A 17,939-nucleotide genomic window follows, 5' to 3' on the forward strand; every position below is an offset into this window, starting at 1 on the left:
AGAGACACAGGCAGAGGGAGAAGCACGCTCCATGCAGGGAGCCCGATGCGGGACTCGATCCTGGGTCACCAGGATCATGCCCTGGGCCAAAGGCGGTGCTAAACCGCTGAGCCACCCGGGCTGCCCTGATTCCACACAAATCTTAAGATGATTTGTTCCAACTCTCTGAAGAAAGTCCATGGTATTTTGATAGGGATTGCATTAAATGTGTAAATTGCCCTGGGTAGCATTGACATTTTCACAATATTAATTCTTCCAATCCATGGGCATGGAATATTTTTCCATCTATTTGTGTCTTCCTCAATTTCTTTCAGAAGTGTTCTATCATTTTTAGGGTATGGATCCTTTACCTCTTTGGTTAGGTTTATTCCTAGGTATCTTATGCTTCTGGGTGCAATTGTAAATGGGATTTGACTCCTTAATTTCTCTTTTTCAGTCTTATTGTTAGTGTATAGAAATGCCACTGATTTCTGGGCATTGATTTTGTATCCTGCCACACTGCCGAATTGCTGTATGAGTTCTTGCAATCTTGGGGTGGAGGCTTTTGGGTTTTCTATGTACAGTATCATGTCATCTGCAAAGAGGGAGAGTTTGACTTCTTTGCCAATTTGAATATTGGCTAGTATCTTGTTGAGAAATTTGCATCCGTGTTCAAGAGGGATATTGGTCTATAATTCTCCTTTTTGGTGGGCTCTTTGTCGGGTTTTGGAATTAAGGTGATGGTGGCCTCATAAAATGAGTTTGGAAGTATTTCATCCCTTTCTATCTTTTTTTTTAAAGGATTTTTAAAAAGATTTTATTTATTTATTTATTTATTTATTTATTTATTTATTTATTTCTAGAGACACACAGAGAGAGAACGAGAGGCAGAGACACAGGCAGAGGGAGAAGTAGGCTCCATGCATGAAGCCTGATGTGGGACTCAATCCAGGGTCTCCAGGATCACGCCCTGGGCTGCAGGCGGTGACAAACTGCTGCACCACCGGGGCTGCCCCCCTTTCTATCTTTTGGAACAGCTTTAGTACAATAGGTATTGTTTCTTCTTTAAACGTTTGATAGAATTCCCCAGGGAAGCCATTTGGCCCTGGACATTTGTGTCTTGGGAGGTTTTTGATGACTACTTCAATTTCCTCCCTGGTTATTGGCCTGCTTAGGTTTTCTATTTCTTCCTGTTCCAGTTTTGGTAGTTTGCGGTTTTCCAGAAATGCGTCCATTTCTTCTAGATTGCCTAATTTATTGGTGTATAGCTGCTCATAATATGTTTTAAAAATCGTTTCTATTTCCTTGGTATTCGTTGTGATCTCTCCTTTTTCATTTGTGATTTTATTAAATAGAGTCTTTTCTCTTTTGTTTTTAATAAAGCTGGCTGATGGTTTACCTATTTTATCAATTCTTTCAAAGAACCAACTTCTGGTTTTGTTAATCTGTTCCACAGTTCTTCTGGTCTCTATTTCATTGAGTTGTGTTCGAATCTTTATTAACTCTCTTCTTCTGCTTGGTGTAGGTTTTATTTGCTGTTCTTCCTCCAGTTCCTTTAGGTGCAGGGTTAGCTTTTGTATTTGAGTTTTTCCAATTTTTTGAGAGATGCTTGTATTGGGATATATTTCCCCCTCAGGACTGCTTTTGCTGTATCCCACAGATTTTGAATGGTTGTATCTTCGTTCTCATTAGTTTCCATGAATCTTTTTAATTCTTCTCTAATTTCCTGTCTGGCCCTTTCATCTCTTAGCAGATGCTCCTTAAACTCCACGTGTTTGAAATCCTTCCAAATTTCTTCTTGTGATTGAGTTCAAGTGTCAAAGCCTTATGGTCTGAAAATATGCAGGGGACGATCCCAGTCTTTTGGAATCGGTGAAGACCTGATTTGAGACCCAGTATATGGTCTATTCTGGAGAAAGTTCCATGTGCACTTGAGAAGAACGTGTATTCAGTTGTGTTTGGATGTAAAGTTCTGTAAATACCTGTGAAATCCATCTGGTCCAGCATATCATTTAAAGCTCTTCTCTCTTTGGAGATGTTGTGCTTAGAAGATCTGTCATTTGCAGAAAGCGACGTGTTGAAGTCTCCCAGTATTAGCGTATTATTATCTAAGTTAGTGTTAACTTTGGTTATTAATTGATTGATATATTTGGCAGCTCCCACATTCGGGGCATAAATATTCATGATTGTTAGTCCTCTTGCTGGATGGATCCTTTAAGTATGATAAAATGTCCCTCTTCATCTCTTACTACAGTCTTTGGGATAAACTTTAATTTATCTGATATGAGGATGGCTACCCCTGCTTTCTTCTGAGGAACATGTGAATGGTAAATGGTTCTCCAACCTTTTATTTTCAGGCTGTAAGTGTCTTTATGTCTAAAATGAGACTCTTGTAGACAGCAAATAGATGGGCCTTGCTTCTTTATCCAGTCTGAAACCCTGTGCCTTTTGTGCCTTTTGATGGGGTCATTAAGCCCATTCATGTTCAGAGTTACTATCAAAAGATATGAATTTAGTGTCATCATGATACCTATTAAGTCCCTGCTTTTGTGGATTATTTCTTGGGCATCCTCTTTCTTTTACAGAGTCCCCCTTAATATTTCTTGCAGAGCAGGTTTGGTGGTCACATATTCTTTCAGTGTCTGCCTATCTTGGAAGCTCTTTATCTCTCCTTCTATTCTGAATGAGAGCCTTGCTGGATCACATATTCTTGGCTGCATGTTCTTCTCATTTAGGACCCTGAATATATCCTGCCAGCCCCTTCTGGCCTGCCAGGGCTCTGTGGAGAGGTCTGCTGTTAATCTAATATTTCTCCCCATATAAGTTAGGGATCTCTTGTCTCTTGCTGCTTTAAGGATTTTCTCTTTATCTTTGGGATTTACAAGTTTCACTATTAAATGTCAAGGTGTCAAACCGTTTTTATTGATTTTAGGGGGCACCTCTCTATCTCCTGGGTCTGAATACCTGTTTCCCTCTCCAAGTTAGGGAAGTTCTCAGCTATGGTTTGTTCAAATATGTTTTCTTGTCCTCTGTCCCTCTCGGTGCTCTCTGGAACCCCAATTAAATGTAGATGTTTCCTTCTGAGGCTGTCATTTATTTCCCTTAACCTTTCCTCATGGTCTTTTAATTGTTTTTCTCTTTTTCCTCAGTTTGTTTCCCTGCCATCAACGTGTGTTCTATGTCACTCACTTGTTCTTCTACTTCAATAACCCTCATCGTTAGGACCTCCAGTTTGGATTGCATCTCATTTAATTGATTCTTAATTTTGGCCTGATTAGATCTAAATTCTGCAGTCATGAAGTCTCTTGAATCCTTTATGCTTTTTGTCCAGAGGCACCAGCAGCTTTATAATTGTGCTTCTGAATTGGCTCTCTGACATCAAATTGTAATCCAAATTCTGTAACTCTGTGGGAGAGAGGACTGTTTTTGATTCTTTCTTTTGTGGTGAGTTCTTCTTTCTAGTCATTTTGCTCAGTGCAGAGTGGCTGAAAACGAGTTGTACTGGGAAAAAGGAAGGCAGAAGAAAAGAGGGGTATCAAAAAAAAAAAAAAAAGAAAGAAAAGAGGGGTATCAACTAGCTCCATGTACTGTAAATTCCTCGACTTCCCCTGGAGCTTTCCAGTGTTGCTTGCTCAAGAACTTGCTCTTCCCCTGTCCTTCCAGCTGGCCTTCTGGGGGAGGGCCCTGCTGTGCTGATTCTCAGGTGTGTGCTCCTGGGAGAGCTGCCCTGCGCCCTGCGCCCCCCGCCCCCCTGCCCGGTGCCGGGCTCAGTGGGAGCTGCTTACCCCGTGGGGCCCCTGTTCCCTGGCGGCCCCGCTCCATCCCAGGCACAGGGTGACACCAGGAGGAACAAGCACACTGGCGGCAGCCAGCCTTCCAGCTCCGGAGTCGGCTCCCGCAGTGACTGCTGCAGTCTCCCAGTCCGCACTGGCCTGGGTGCTCCGGGGGCGGGGTGCTGATCTGCACGGCTTGGGGGTCCTCGCTGCCCTGTGTCCTCCCGGCCTCCGCCTGCTCCAGGGGTGAGCACAGGATCCTGGGCTGTGTCTGCTCGAGCCCTGGGATCCGGGGCCTGCGCTGCTGGAATCGCGCTCCCGGGCGCAAGACTCCCGAAGGCAGCAGGGCGCAGCCCCCTCCACCCTGAGCTGCTCCCGGGGCCCCGCCGGGCGCCCTCTGCAGCCCTTTACCGCGCTCCGCCGGGCGTGTGGGGCGCTCTCCCCCGGGGTGCACTTCCTCTGTTAGTGACCCCGGGAGACTGGAGGCTCCCCTGCCCCTCCTGCCGTTCTGCCCAGTTTCCCTGCTAAGCGCCCTTCCCTCCAGGAAGAATCCGGTCTGGATTTTTAGGTTCCTGCTCTCCGGGACTGGCCTTCCCTGTCCCCCGGGGCTTTCACCGCGGGCCTTAGCTCGGCTCCTCGGGGCCCCTCCCCACTGGATTCCCCCCCTCCCCCCCGCCTTCTACCTTGTTAGAAGCGCAGACTCCTCTCTGTAGCGTTCCAGCTGTTCTCTCTTTAAATCTCAGGGTGAATTTGTTGGTTTTTAAGGATCATTTGAAAGTTATCTAGGAAAGTTGGTGGGGACAGGTGACTTGGGGACCCTACTCCTTTGCCATCTTGCCATGCCTCCAATCCCTAAATTCTACCCTGACAGTAATACCGCACGCTAAATTAACCATTTTGAATTCAGGTGAAATCTTGGTTGGAAACAAAAACCAAAAAGTACTCCTACAAGTGTACAGAAATGACGCAGTCATTGTGCAGGAGAACACCCCTATACCTTCATTCATAGGCATTTTTGCTGATGTGCCACTATATTTACTTTATTATACAATCTCCTTTTATTTCCAGTTCTAGAGTCAGTAGTGTCCTTCCAAATGATCCATCTTTGCACGTCCTTCATCTTCCCTTTTTACTGCTCCCATCCCACAATACCCTCTATTACCAATTCTTGCATGAAATTTGCTCTGTTGAACATGTAGACACCTTCATCAAACGGACCGGGCTCATCTCAACAGATACGAAGTTCTGCATCGCTGTGTGTCCACTCCATTTCCTGCAGCTGAATCTCTTCCTGTTCCTCTCCTGTTATGGTCCAAGAGGGAGACAGGGTGGATTGAGACCCCCGTATGTGAGAGGCAGATAGAGATGGTGCCCCCCACTCGCCTGTGAGGGTGCACCCAGAACACTCAGAACTGAGTATGGTCCATGCGTTCTTAATAAATAAATGGTTTGGTGTGTGTGTGTGTGAGTGTGTGTGTGTGTGTGTGTGTGTGTAATAGGGGGATCTTTTAAAATGTGGGTTCTGGGCAAGGGTCCCTTTGCCCAAGTCTAATAGCACTACAGGCCCTGAGGTGTTTGGGAGAAAAAAGAGAGGTGAGACTCATTATGACTTTTCTGAGTCTTATTTATTTTGGGCCAGTTTCCATGAAAAGCACAATAAATATGATATCGTACAACTGCATTAGAATAAAGAATAATATACCCCACACTGGTATGTTGCATATATTCATTATTACTTCAGTCACTTTTGGTTAATATATTTTTTAAGGATTTTATTTATTTCTTCATGAGAGACACATAGAGAGAGAGAGAGGGGCAGAGACACAGGCAGAGGGAGAAGCAGACTCCTGGCAGGGAGCCTGATCCAGGACTCCATCCCCTGACCCTGGGATCGCGACCTGAGCCAAAGCAGACGCTCAGCCGCTGAGCCACCCAGGTGTCCCTTGGTTATGTTTTCAAGGAGAGTATAGCATTCATGTGGAGTCCTGAGTATCATGTGTCTAATTCTCTGTATGGGTTATGCCTGGAGAAGGTCAGCCCTGGTGGAAACTGAGAAACAGTCCTGAGGAAAAGTCAAGGGGCTTCTGGGGTGACAGGATAGCCTGTGAAGGAAGAGAGGTTCTGTGAGTTGTGAGCAGAGGGGTGGCATTAAACTATCCCTGGTGACCCGAATGAGGGGACAGGTAAAAGCAAGGGTAGCTATGGTTCAGAATAAAAACTGCAGGCTTTGCCTCATTCCTAAAGAACACACATATTTCCCTCAACCTACGTGGCTTTGTAGGTCATCATGGTGAAGAGACTGGGCCACATTGCCACTTGTGGGGACGGGAGTAGGGGCACTCACATAATCTCAAGGGGCCCTGCCAGCCTCAGGAATGAGGGCAGATCAGATTTTAAAGAAATATTTCAAAAAACAAAGTGAATGCCACATTAATTAAAGTTTAACATCAAGACAGGAGTCACTACTGCTTTGTATGAGTCACGTCTCTCCCTGGCTCTGGTCCTGGCCCCGCACTCTTGGGTCCGGGGCAGAGAGTGGAGAGGGGCCCAGCCGCGGGAGCTTGGCTCGCAGCACAGGCAAAGCCTGCGGTGGCTCAGGAACTGCCAGCCTCACAAACACCAGAACTAAGTCTGGAGGACTTCCCAGATAGTCCGAGGGAAATGGGGGTCAGGAGGGTGGAAGAGCACATTGACAGGGAGAGGACCATGTTGGGCTACACATGGGGAGGAACAAAGTGCTTTTCAGACTCCCCACTCCTTCACGCAGGTGTTCTCCAATGAGAAACTATGCATGAGTGTGTGTGTGTGTGTGTGTGTGTGTGTGTGTGTGCGCACGGGCACATGCACCGGTGATAGAAGAGCCTCTCTAAAGGCTCCATTTTGATCAGATAACATAAGAAAAACGAACTTCCATTTGCAGATACTTTATTGAAATGAAAATGTACTCAAGGTTTCAACAATTATCTTGCAGTTTATAGATCAAAAGACAAAAAGGAAAAGAAAGTTGTGGTTTGTATTAATCAGCAGTCGGCGTCCAACCATTCTCTGCAGTCCTCAGAGCCCCAGATCACGTGGAAGGTTAAAACGGACCACACGAAGGACTATTATATATTATGTCCTAGAAAATAAAAGCAGAGACATCGCTCAGATTTTCAGCTCTCTGTGACAAAGGAAAATCTTGAAAGACAAACATTTCTTCTCCCTGGCTTCCTGGGTTTGTCCACATACATCTGGTATCCATGAAACTCAATGTATGATTTAAGGTCAGAATAATGTGGAATAATGAGTGACAAGCTTAGAGCCTGCTCGTCCCTGTCCATTGGTTTGAAAGCACATCAGGAGAAACCATAGTTACCATCATCAATGCGAAATTGCTAGAGTGACCAGTCCAATCCAGATTTCTAAGAAAAAATTCCATTATCCTTGCCTGTAGCTTTTTTCCCCCCAGTCTTTAAAATGGTTAGTTCGGTAAGTACACATAACATAAAACTGACCATTTTCATCATTTTAAGGATACAGTTCAACAGTGTTGAGTATATTCACGTTGTGATGCAGCCATTCTCCAGAACATTTTTATCTTGCTATGGTGAAACTCTATACCCACAGAACAATCCTCATTTCCCATACCACCCAACCTCTAGAGAGCACGATTATACCTTCTGTTTCTAAGAAATTGGCTACTCTAGAAAATGGCTATGAATGAACTCATGCAGCATTTGTCTTTCATCATAGAGTCCTCAAGGTTCATCCATGTTGTGCCTTGTCTCAGCCCCCTTGTAAGTGAAGGTCACTTTCAACTGTTCCTTTAGCAATATTTCTAAATCGTCTACCCTGGAATGTTTTCAGTGGCATTTAAGGTAGGGAATAAGATATAGAGAAAAAAAACCACTACTGATTGTCGTCTTACACTTTCCATCCCTCACAACAGGTCCATACCCATAATTTCTACTTGTCACTCATGGGCTCTTTAATTCATGGTCAAGGAATCCAGTCATTTATACAAACACATTGTGATTGCTTGAAAGTGCTTTCAATTCTTTTAGTAGGATGTACAGAATCTTCTTCAAATGTGTTCTTCTGGAATCTACTCAAAAATACTTTTTTAAAAATATTTTTAAAAACTTATTTATGATATATAGAGAGAGATAGAGGCAGAGACCCAGGCAGAGGGAGAAGCAGGGTCCCTGCTGGTAACCCGACGCAGGACTCGATCCCGGGACTCCAGGATCACGCCCTGGGCTGAAGGCAGGCGCTAAACCGCTGAGCCACCCAGGGATCCCCTACTCAAAAATTCTTATGAACATTTTCCTCTTTGTTTCTATGAAGAAGGGGATTGTTTTTGCTGATCACTGCTACAAGTAGGGACTTCTTGAGAATCAGATGTCTTTTACTGTGATAGAAAATGTTGTGTGTGTGTGTATGTATGTGAGTGTGTGTATGTGTGTGTGTGTATGTGTGTGTGTGTGTGTGTTGTGTTCTCTCTTTGGCCTTTTTCATTTATCATTTTCTAAAGATTCACACAGTGAAGAGGCAAATCAGCACTGGGACCTTGGCTGGCTTTCTGGATTCAAAATATTCACATGCACCCACAATTAATTTCACTGAAATAAAATAAAGCCTGTGTAACACTTGCTATGGAATAATGAGTGACAAGCTTAGAGTCTGCTCGTCCCTGTCCACTGGTTTGAAAGCACATCAGGAGAAACCATAGTTACCATCATCAATGCGAAATTGCTCAGAGTTTCATCTGACTGCTGGAGAAAACATTGCTTCAGCTCTGCTATGGCCTCGTTAGCTTCAAGACCATCTGTTAAAGGTTGAAGGAAGTTTTGGTATTCATCTATGCTCACTTGAGAATCGATTGCTTTGTTAATCGCTTCCTCTAATGGTAAGCATCCAGAACCTGGAAGAAAACATGCAAAAGTGGTCTCAGTTATGTAGGGATGAAGCCTTTTAGGGAGTCTCTAAGATGGTGATCATCTGCTTACATTCCAGTAGATACATACATTCAGGAAGATTATGGTGAATGGTCTTGAGTTCTCGATGCTAGCATAGAATTTCCTTTAAGCCTGTGAACATGTGTGCCCCCTCCTCCCCGATCCCTCTCACATTCCCTCCATAGTCCAGAGAAGCTAGACACTAGTAACCATGAACCAGGAAGACACCAGAGAAATGAGATCTCTACACTGGAGTTTGGGGAACAGGAGATCTTCCAGAAAGTGCTGACAGATCTTCAGGCCAAAGCCTGTCCTCCCCACCCAGAACTCACCTGCAAAGCAGTAAAGGGGGAGGGCAACCAGCACGAGGACTCTCAGCAGCTTCATGGTTGAAGTCAGCTCTTGCTGGCTGGTCTGACAGGGAGGAAGGAACTCACGTTGGATGGGAGGACCTAGGAGTCCTCCCTTTATTCTCCTGGTCACCACCTTAATCCCTCCCATAAAAGAGGGAATGAGTCACACCACGAACCTGGCTTTGGACCAGGAAATGGCAGCAAGAGTCATCTGCAACCCAGCTAGTCTGCTCTGTGTTTGTAGAAACCAAGGAGACAGAGCTTGGAACTCCATAAGGATACATGACTTTTGATGAAATTAATGCAGACGTGCTTGCTACCTAGTCATATTACAGCCAACTGAGCCTGTGTTGTCATCCCAGGTGTTTTATTATTAGTGTGGTCTTCATACCCTCCTCGCTCCCCTCCTACTTTTTCTTTAATAATAAATTTATTTTTTATTGGTGTTCAATTTGCCAACATACAGAATAACACCCAGTGCTCATCCCATCAAGTGCCGCCCTCAGTGCCCGTCACCAATTCCCCCCCACCCCCTGCCCTCCTCCCCTTCAATCACCCCTAGTTCGTTTCCCAGACTTAGGAGTCTTTATGTTGTTTCTCCCTTTCTGATATTTCCTACCCATTTCTTCTCCCTTCCCTTCTATTCCCTTTCACTATTATTTATATTCCCCAAATGAATGAGACCATATAACGTTTGTCCTTCTCCGATTGACTTACTTCACTCAGCATAATACCCTCCAGTTCCATCCACGTTGAAGCAAATGGTGGGTATTTGTCATTTCTTTCTTTCTTTCTTTCTTTCTTTCTTTCTTTCTTTCTTTCTTTCTTCTGTCTGTCTTTCTTTCTTTCTTTCCTTCTTTCTTTCTTTTTGTATTTGTCATTTCTAATGGCTGAGTAAAATTCCATTGTATACATAAACCACATCTCCTTTATCCATTCATCTTTCGACGGACACTGAGGCTCCTTCCACAGTTTGGCTATTGTGGACATTGCTGTTAAAAACATCGGGGTGTGAATAGAAAACCAGAACAGGCCAATATCCAGGGAGGAAATTGAAGCAGTCATCAAAAACCTCCCAAGACACAAAAGTCTAGGGCCAGATGGCTTCCCTGGGCAATTCTATCGAACGTTTAAAGAAGAAACCATACCTATTCTACTAAAGCTGTTTGGAAAGATAGAAAGAGATGGAATACTTCCAAATTCGTTCTATGAGGCCAGCATCACCTTAATTCCAAAGCCAGCCAAGGACTCCACCAAAAAGGAGAATTATAGACCAATATCCCTGATGAACATGGATGCAAAAATTCTCAACAAGGTACTAGCCAATAGGATACAAGAGTACATTAAGAAAATTATTAAAAAAAAAAAAGAAAATTATTCACCATGACCAAGTAGGATTTATTCCAGGGACACAAGGCTGGTTCACACTCGTAAAACAATCAATGTGATTCATCGTATCAGCAAGAGAAAAACCAAGAACCATATGATCCTCTGAATAGATGCAGAGAAAACATTTGACAAAATACAGCATCCGTTCCTGATCAAAACTCTTTAGAGTGTAGGGATAGAGGAAACATTACTCAACATCTGAAAAGCCATCTACGAAAAACCCACAGCAAATGTAATTCTTAATGGGGAAACACTGGGAGCCTTTCCCCTAAGATCAGGAACTAGACAGGGATGTCCATTCTCACCACTGCTATTCAACATAGTACTGGAAGTCCTCACCTCAGCAATCAGGCAACAAAAAGACATTACAGGCATTCAAATTGGCAAAGAAGAAGTCAAACTCTCCCTCTTCGCCGATGACGTGATACTGTACACAGAAAACCCAAAAGCCTCCACCCCAAGATTGCTAGAACTCATACAGCAATTCGGCAGTGTGGCAGGATACAAAACCAATGCCCAGAAGTCAGTGGCATTTCTATACACTAACAATGAGACTGAAGAAAGAGAAATGAAGGAGTCAATCCCAGTTACAATTGCACCCAAAAGCATAAGACACCTAGGAATAAACCTAACCAAAGAGGTAAAGGATCTATACCCTAAAAACGATAGAACACTTCTGAAAGAAATTGAGGAAGACACAAATAGATGGAAAAATATTCCATGCTCATGGATTGGCAGAATTAATGTTGTGAAAATGTCAATGTTACCCTCCTCCTTCTTCAAGGTCCATAAAGCTTCCCATCCCATGTTTCTTTCTGCTCCTGCTGGCTTACAAACGTCTGGGCTCAATGCAATACCACAAACATCCTCTGGAGGTCAGACTTCCCTCCCCCTCAGTCACTTTAGTAAGGACTTGTCATTTGGGAACTACTAGGTCTCATGTTTGGTGAAAGCCTCTTTTGACAAGAATATCTCATCTAATTAAATCGATTTCATAAATTCAGACTATTACAAATCTATAAATATTTTTTAGCTCTTGAGGATTTTTCCGCCACACATTCAAAGGATGATGTGCAGCAGTAGAGCAAGAGGTTGGTTGCTCAGCAGAGGCAGTGCTGAGTGGTGGGCCCGTGAAGAGGTGTGGTCGAGCAGATATGGATTTAAACCTTGGACGGACACCTAATCACGAAGTGTCCTTGGGCAAGTGAAACTGCTGGTCGTTTCATTTCCAGCTTCCCTTTCCTCATTTCTAAAATGAGCAGGAATAATATCATGCCTGATTTTGCAAGTTGACAGACATTCTGTAAAGAGCTTATCTAGGGCTTCAAAAGGGTAATCACGAATAAATGGAAGGTTCATCCATCCTTTCATCCGTCCATCCGTCCATGCATGCATCCATCCATCCTTCCATCCATCCATGACAGACTGACAAAAGGTAACCATGGGCTTTCCCCATCACGGGGGCCTGTGCTCTGTGGCCCAGATTCAGTGGTTCGGCCAGGACTTTGGCCCTGTGGAGCTTACATCTACAAGGGAAGCAACAAACAAGCCCATAACTGAATGAGACACAGAAAGTGATGGCTGTACAGAACAACACTGAGGGGCAGTGTCCGGGACAGAGGTCCAGTCTGGCTACGGGAAGGGGGACTTTAAGCCTGGATGAGTGGACAATGATATCAAGAGGAAGATCTGGGAAAGAGTGTTCTAGGAAGAGAGAACAGCACACACGGAGGCTCTGCAGCACTTGGTATTTGGCAAGATAAGGAAAGCAAACACAGTGTGCCTCTTGGTGTCAAGAGAGACACAGGACGTCCTCATACTGTAGAAATTAGAAAAACCACATCAGTTGAAGCAGGGACAGCCTGAGGGCAATAGGAACATGAGAAAGAAAGTTGGCTCAAGGTAACAAAACGAAAGGGAAATTGATGAGAGAGCCAGAGAGATGAGTTAATTACTCGTGAATACAGTATTTGTGTTTGGATTATTTGAATATTGGATTATTTCCTCCCATTATTCAGCTGGAGCCTAAGTTGCCAACAACAATGCTAATTTAGGGAGAGGCTAGAAATAGGAAGGAAGGTTGATGTTCCCATGTGCGTACGTTCCCCGGGTGATCATTGCTGCCAATATCCATTCCAAAGTCAAATGAAGGTCTTCAGTGATGAAAGGAGAGACTTTTTGGCTAAGTCTTAATGGGCAGTCACCCTGGGTGTTTTGGAATTGCTGTGTTACCTGCTGGGACACAGTTCCCTGTGTCAGAACACAAATAAAATAAAGTAAAATAAAAAAGAAATAAAGCAAAACAAAACACAATAAAATAATACCTCACGTCATGTACATGGTGTCCACAATAAAGAGTATTTCTTTTTTCCCCTCACGTTTTCTCCGCTGAAGATGATGATCATTCCACGTGAACGAACACAGTGAACTCAGCTCACAAAGGACTCATTGGCAAGCCAGTGTTGACCAGGAGAAACAGAAGAAACCAAAAGTTTAGATTGCATGTGCAGCTAGCCTGATGTTTCCTCCTCCCGAAAGGAGCCTTAAGTCAGGTTCCCAACGATGCTAAGAAACTAGGGGCATGGAGGCCTCAGTTTCCGTGTTTGTAGAACATTACTGTTCCCCTATCATTGCAAACCATGATATACAGGTGAGTTTGTACAGGTCCATATTTTACCCTGAAGACCCTGTGTCACGGGAGAGAGAGAAGGTATTCGGCAAGAGGGAGTTCTATTTGGCCTGTCCTCAGTCTTACGCAAGACCTGAGATCTACTCACACTGATATTATGGTCATTTGGGGCCTTGCCATACTGCCTATAAGTAAAAACCGTAGTGAGAGCCATCTTTTCTCAGTGATTCATGCGTTGGTACAAAAGCCCTTGAAGGAGTTATTTTGAAATTTAGATGATTTTTAAGTGCTTTTAAATTGTAAGTTACTAATATGGATCAGCTTTGCAGTATGAGGGACAAGACATCCCACATGTTTTTTCACTCATTGTTTAAAACCAGTTCTGCCCTCACCTGCAGAGCTGTTGGGACATTAACCTCAGGCATGTTCTATCAAAGTGAACGTCTTCCTCATTAAGATCCTGCCAAAGTCTAGGTCTTGGGGACAGAGGGACTTACCCAGGCCAGCAAGCTTAGGAGAGACTCTGGCTTTGAAGACATCTTGAAGGCAGTGAGATGGTTGTTCACAGTATCTAGAGTGTTCCTAGACCAGGCTCACTAGTTGCCATGGGCCAAGCCTGCTGTGGAGATTTCACAGCTGCGTCACCTTGTACCCTGGGATCGTCATAAGTCCTCAGTACAGTGTTGGCACATAGCCGGCACTGTGTGTGCGTCACCTGCTAGTGAATAATATTATAAAATTGAGAAGGTCTTATGCTAAACCCAGAAGGACTACTGGACCATCAGAGACCACTGGAAATTTGCTTCAACATTATATTCTGTGAAAAATCCAGAGAAGGCCATGTTCACACCTGAGGTAAAAGTCCCGTGTTTGAATATGAAGCACTAAATTTGGATCCATGCTTACTTGATATTGCTCTGACTTCTTTTTGCAAGAGATTTATTGAGATTTAATTTACATAGAAACTCTCTGTCAAACATATTCCACAAACTGTTGGCTTTTTAATCTTTCCAAAGCTCCCCAGCAATGAGTGTTTACCTGTTTTCGAAATTCAATAAAACACAAATGCCAAACAAGAATAATGCACTCACTGGACCCACGGCACTGAAGCAAACCTCCTTTAATTTGATGCAAAGAAAAAAAAAAAAAAGGAAAGAAAACCCAAAGCATAGGATGATGATCATATCTCTTATTCCAAAGTAAGTAGTCTAGAGTGTGAAAGTGGTCACAAAATGGATGGCAGGCCAGGGGAGCAGCAGGAAGCAGGATTCTCCCGAGAAAACTGAGATATGTGGGCAGCCTCCCTTAGTTGGGAACCTCCTCTGCAACTTCCCAGGTGTAATCTGAAGGCACCCCTGTCCACAGAGGGTAGGGAGAGACTGAAGAAAAGGCAGGCCACTCTGGGTTGGTATGTGGCAGGTTTAATGAGCAAGTAAAGTTACATTAGAGTGTTGCCCTGGGTAGCCACGGATGAGTAGATTTCTAAACCCTCCTGCCAGAGTCAGAAAGTTTCCAGAGGAGCCTTAAGTGAGTTTGATCACATACTCAATTCAAGTGGTCTCAACAGCACATCACTGTCTCAAGACATTGTCTTGGGACAGCTTCTGGGAGTGGAGCACTACATTCCAAGGACAGGGGTGGTGGGTGAGGAGCCTCCCATTGCCTGGGTCCAGCTCATGGTTCACCTGGAGGTCACGTCCTCTTCCCCAACACCTGCCCATAAGGTGAGCATATCATTTCTCTCCAGATGCAGACAATGGCACAAAAGAAGTCAAGCGGGTGGATCAACAGCCCCCCCTCTGGGTGGCAGCCAGGGCAAGGAGCCTGGTGTCCTGGCAGAGAAACAGCTCTCAACACTATTGACCTCCTTAGATGACCCCTATGGACTTTCACCTTATGGCTCAAATGGATTCTCGTGATCTGGACTCACACTGCCCTATGTGGACTCCAGGGTGATCACTATGGAGGCCCCTGAGTTTTCTGCTGAGGCCTTGGCTCCCTGTGGATTCCTTATGCCCGGTCCTTGCCTCAATCGCACTGAGGTGAAACTCCTTATCCTTTCCCAGTGGCACATGAAACACAGCCCTCTTCTCGCGCCTTTTCCTGACCAGAGAATCCATGGATGTCCCTTTCAAGACACTGTGTGCAGCTCCGTCCTGACATCTCCAGGATCCTGACCCCATGGTCCTTCCTCCCTGTTATGCTCCTACAAGGTAGTGCCTGTAGTGCCTGTGTATCTCTGGTCCTTGTGTTGATGACAGGGTTACAGTGGGTTTTTAATTAATTGCTGTGAAACTGCTCTTCAGGACAGATTTTGTATTTGTCCAAAGATTTCACTGATTATATTACACGTTTTATTATTGGGTCTATTAGTAAGAGAAACACATTTAAATTTGAATCTTTCGTGAGGTCAGGGATCAAAACCAAACTGGAAGCAGTCCCCAGCCTGTCATTATGGTGCTAACACCACCTTTTTTCTGTTCCTGAATGAAGACTTTGGTGTCAGAATTGGGAGAGGGCTGGTGAGGACCGGAGGAAGTGGGAGCCTGTGCCATGCATGGACAGGCCACCTCAGTCTCCCTGTTCCACAGAAATGACCATGACCTTGGGCCAATGTGACTTTGATCTAATCTATCCTGGATCCATCTGATGACTTGGGGCTGCAAATCGGATTTGGAAGCCAAGCCAGGATCAAGGTCAGCTCCAGTGAATTCTCCTTGGCTCATTCACCAAAACCCTGAACTTTACACAATGTGTGACATTGCCAAGAAATATGTGTTTAGGTGTTTAATCCCCATTGACATGTGACATTTCATATGGGTCATTAGATATCTACACCATTATCTTCTGTGTTGAGTTAGTAATTTTCCCTCCAGTTCGTGCCCAGCTTTTCTTGCTACCCGTGGGCATGCACAGTTGTGAACCTCACAGGGGATTCACAGGGGGCATTAGAAAGGCTAATTGGGAGAACTGATATAATAAAGTATTTGCACTCTGAGAACTACTCAGAGAACTACTTCTACTGAAGTTCATGACTCTCTCCTTCCATCCATACCTGCGGGGGCTCGTCAATGATGGAGATGTTTTGGGTGTCCTCACAGAATGGTTGGTATGCTAATGGTATCAAGTGGATAGAGACCAGGGCTGCTCGTAAACAATCTGCCATGCCCATGATATTTCCTCAAAAAGGACTTATTCTTTGTCAAATGTCAATAAAGCCTTGGTTGAGAACCCCACTGCTGGAGAAATAAGTAAATACATTGGCCCTTGTGGCAAAAGATCGGTAGTTCCAGGTAGCCTCCCGCTAAGTGGACGGTGTGAGTGGAGCCCCACTCGCTGTGCAGATAGATGTTGGCAAGAGTGTGGGCATCTGAGTCATCTGGTGCACAGAGCTCAACTTGTTCTTGCTCACGGAGGGCCGTGGCCTCTCCATTCTGTCATCCACATCCTCTTTGTCCTTCAAAATCCAATTCAGTCATCTCCTCCTCCCGTAGTCTTCCTTCAGAGAGTGTCCAGCTCATACGGCTTTGTTCTTGGTTGAATGTCTTTTGGCTTTTGAATTCCGTGGTAGAATCTCATTCTCAGGCGTATATTGATGTCTTTTTCATGTCTCTTATGTCCTGTCATTTGACACGATAATTAATTCCTTAAGGAAAATCATTACTTCTTCCAATAAATACATAGGTTGCTCCTAAGTTTGTTGCAGTATAGATTCCAAGTTGTCCTGAGATACTTTGCCACATCCTAACATAATTTTGGCCAAATGTTTCCCTGACCATTTGTTCTTGCCCCTCCTCTTCTATCTAGTCCTTCCTTTTCGTTTCTAACGACTTCTTGCACTTTTCAAAAATTTTCATTTCATTTTATTTTTGTTAAGTTTCTTTATTTTTAGTAATCTCTATACCCCCACGCAGGGCTCGACTTCTGGATCTCGAGATCTAGTGTCGCAAATAGTCTTCTGACTAAGACAGCCATGCACCCCTTAAATTTTTCTTTTTAAAATAGTGATATAGAAAGAAGCATTGTTGAAAAAGGAAACTATTACAAACTGTTTCCAATGAGAAGCACTGAAGCTGTCTCAATTCTTACTCCACCGAATTGCTTCATAGTATTCTACTGCTTCTTTCGCTGTGTCTCCTGGTTTTGTTGTGATCTCAATATTGTTTAAAACTGTTCTCCACTGATTCATTCATAAAAACCTGTGTTATATCCTGCATTGACTGGATTCCATCACCTTATCGTTCCTCATCTATTACTTTTTTTTTTTTTTTTGGTAAAGCCCATCACCCCAAAGCTTCTGAGGATGAGTTCACTGGAGGTAAAGCTTTTGAAGATTTGCACTACCAAAATCCCCATTTATCTTCATGCTTAAGTGATAGTTGACTTCATATAGAACTCTATTCATATGTAACTAGAGGTTGAAGCCTCTGAATTTTTAATCTAACTTTCATGTCTTTTAGTCTTGTGTTGACTCAATTTTTGTTCCCCATCTTGGTTATGACCTAGTGTTTCCTTCTGAAAGAAACACCTTTCTTCTGAGCGATGTTCAAAAGAATCACAGCAATGTGTTTTGGTGTGAGGAGTGAGGAGGATATGCAATATCGTATTCTTCATTTCTAGGAAATTTTCTTGAGGTATTTCTTTGATGACTTTCTTCCCACCATGGTCTGTCTGATTCTGGAATCTTCCTATTACGTGGGTAATGGATTGATGCTTTAACATGCTTTTGTTCTCTCTCATAAATGTGTTCTTTATCTTTTCCAATGCACATATGCCACTTTTGTTCCATGATTTTGCTTTGTATTCCAACTCGTGTTTCCAGCAGTCATATTTTTAATTTTTCCGGAGCCGTTTGTTTTACTTTGAATGTTTTAAAGCT

The 17,939-nt window shown here is 43.9% G+C and overlaps 1 protein-coding gene across 1 annotated transcript; it reads right to left on the bottom strand.

The window, feature by feature from the left end:
* Positions 1-8,407: 8,407 nt before the first annotated feature.
* LOC121471674 (mammaglobin-B-like) lies at positions 8,408-9,076 on the bottom strand. The gene is made up of 2 exons (XM_041722453.1): positions 9,022-9,076; positions 8,408-8,655 (listed from the first exon to the last, which is right to left on the bottom strand). Exons 1-2 carry the CDS (start codon positions 9,074-9,076, stop codon positions 8,408-8,410), a joined length of 303 nt encoding a protein of 100 aa, XP_041578387.1.
* Between the last annotated feature and the right edge of the window lie 8,863 nt (positions 9,077-17,939).

Source organism: Vulpes lagopus, chromosome 11, assembly GCF_018345385.1.
Source record: "Vulpes lagopus strain Blue_001 chromosome 11, ASM1834538v1, whole genome shotgun sequence".
Classification (NCBI taxonomy): domain Eukaryota; kingdom Metazoa; phylum Chordata; class Mammalia; order Carnivora; family Canidae; genus Vulpes; species Vulpes lagopus.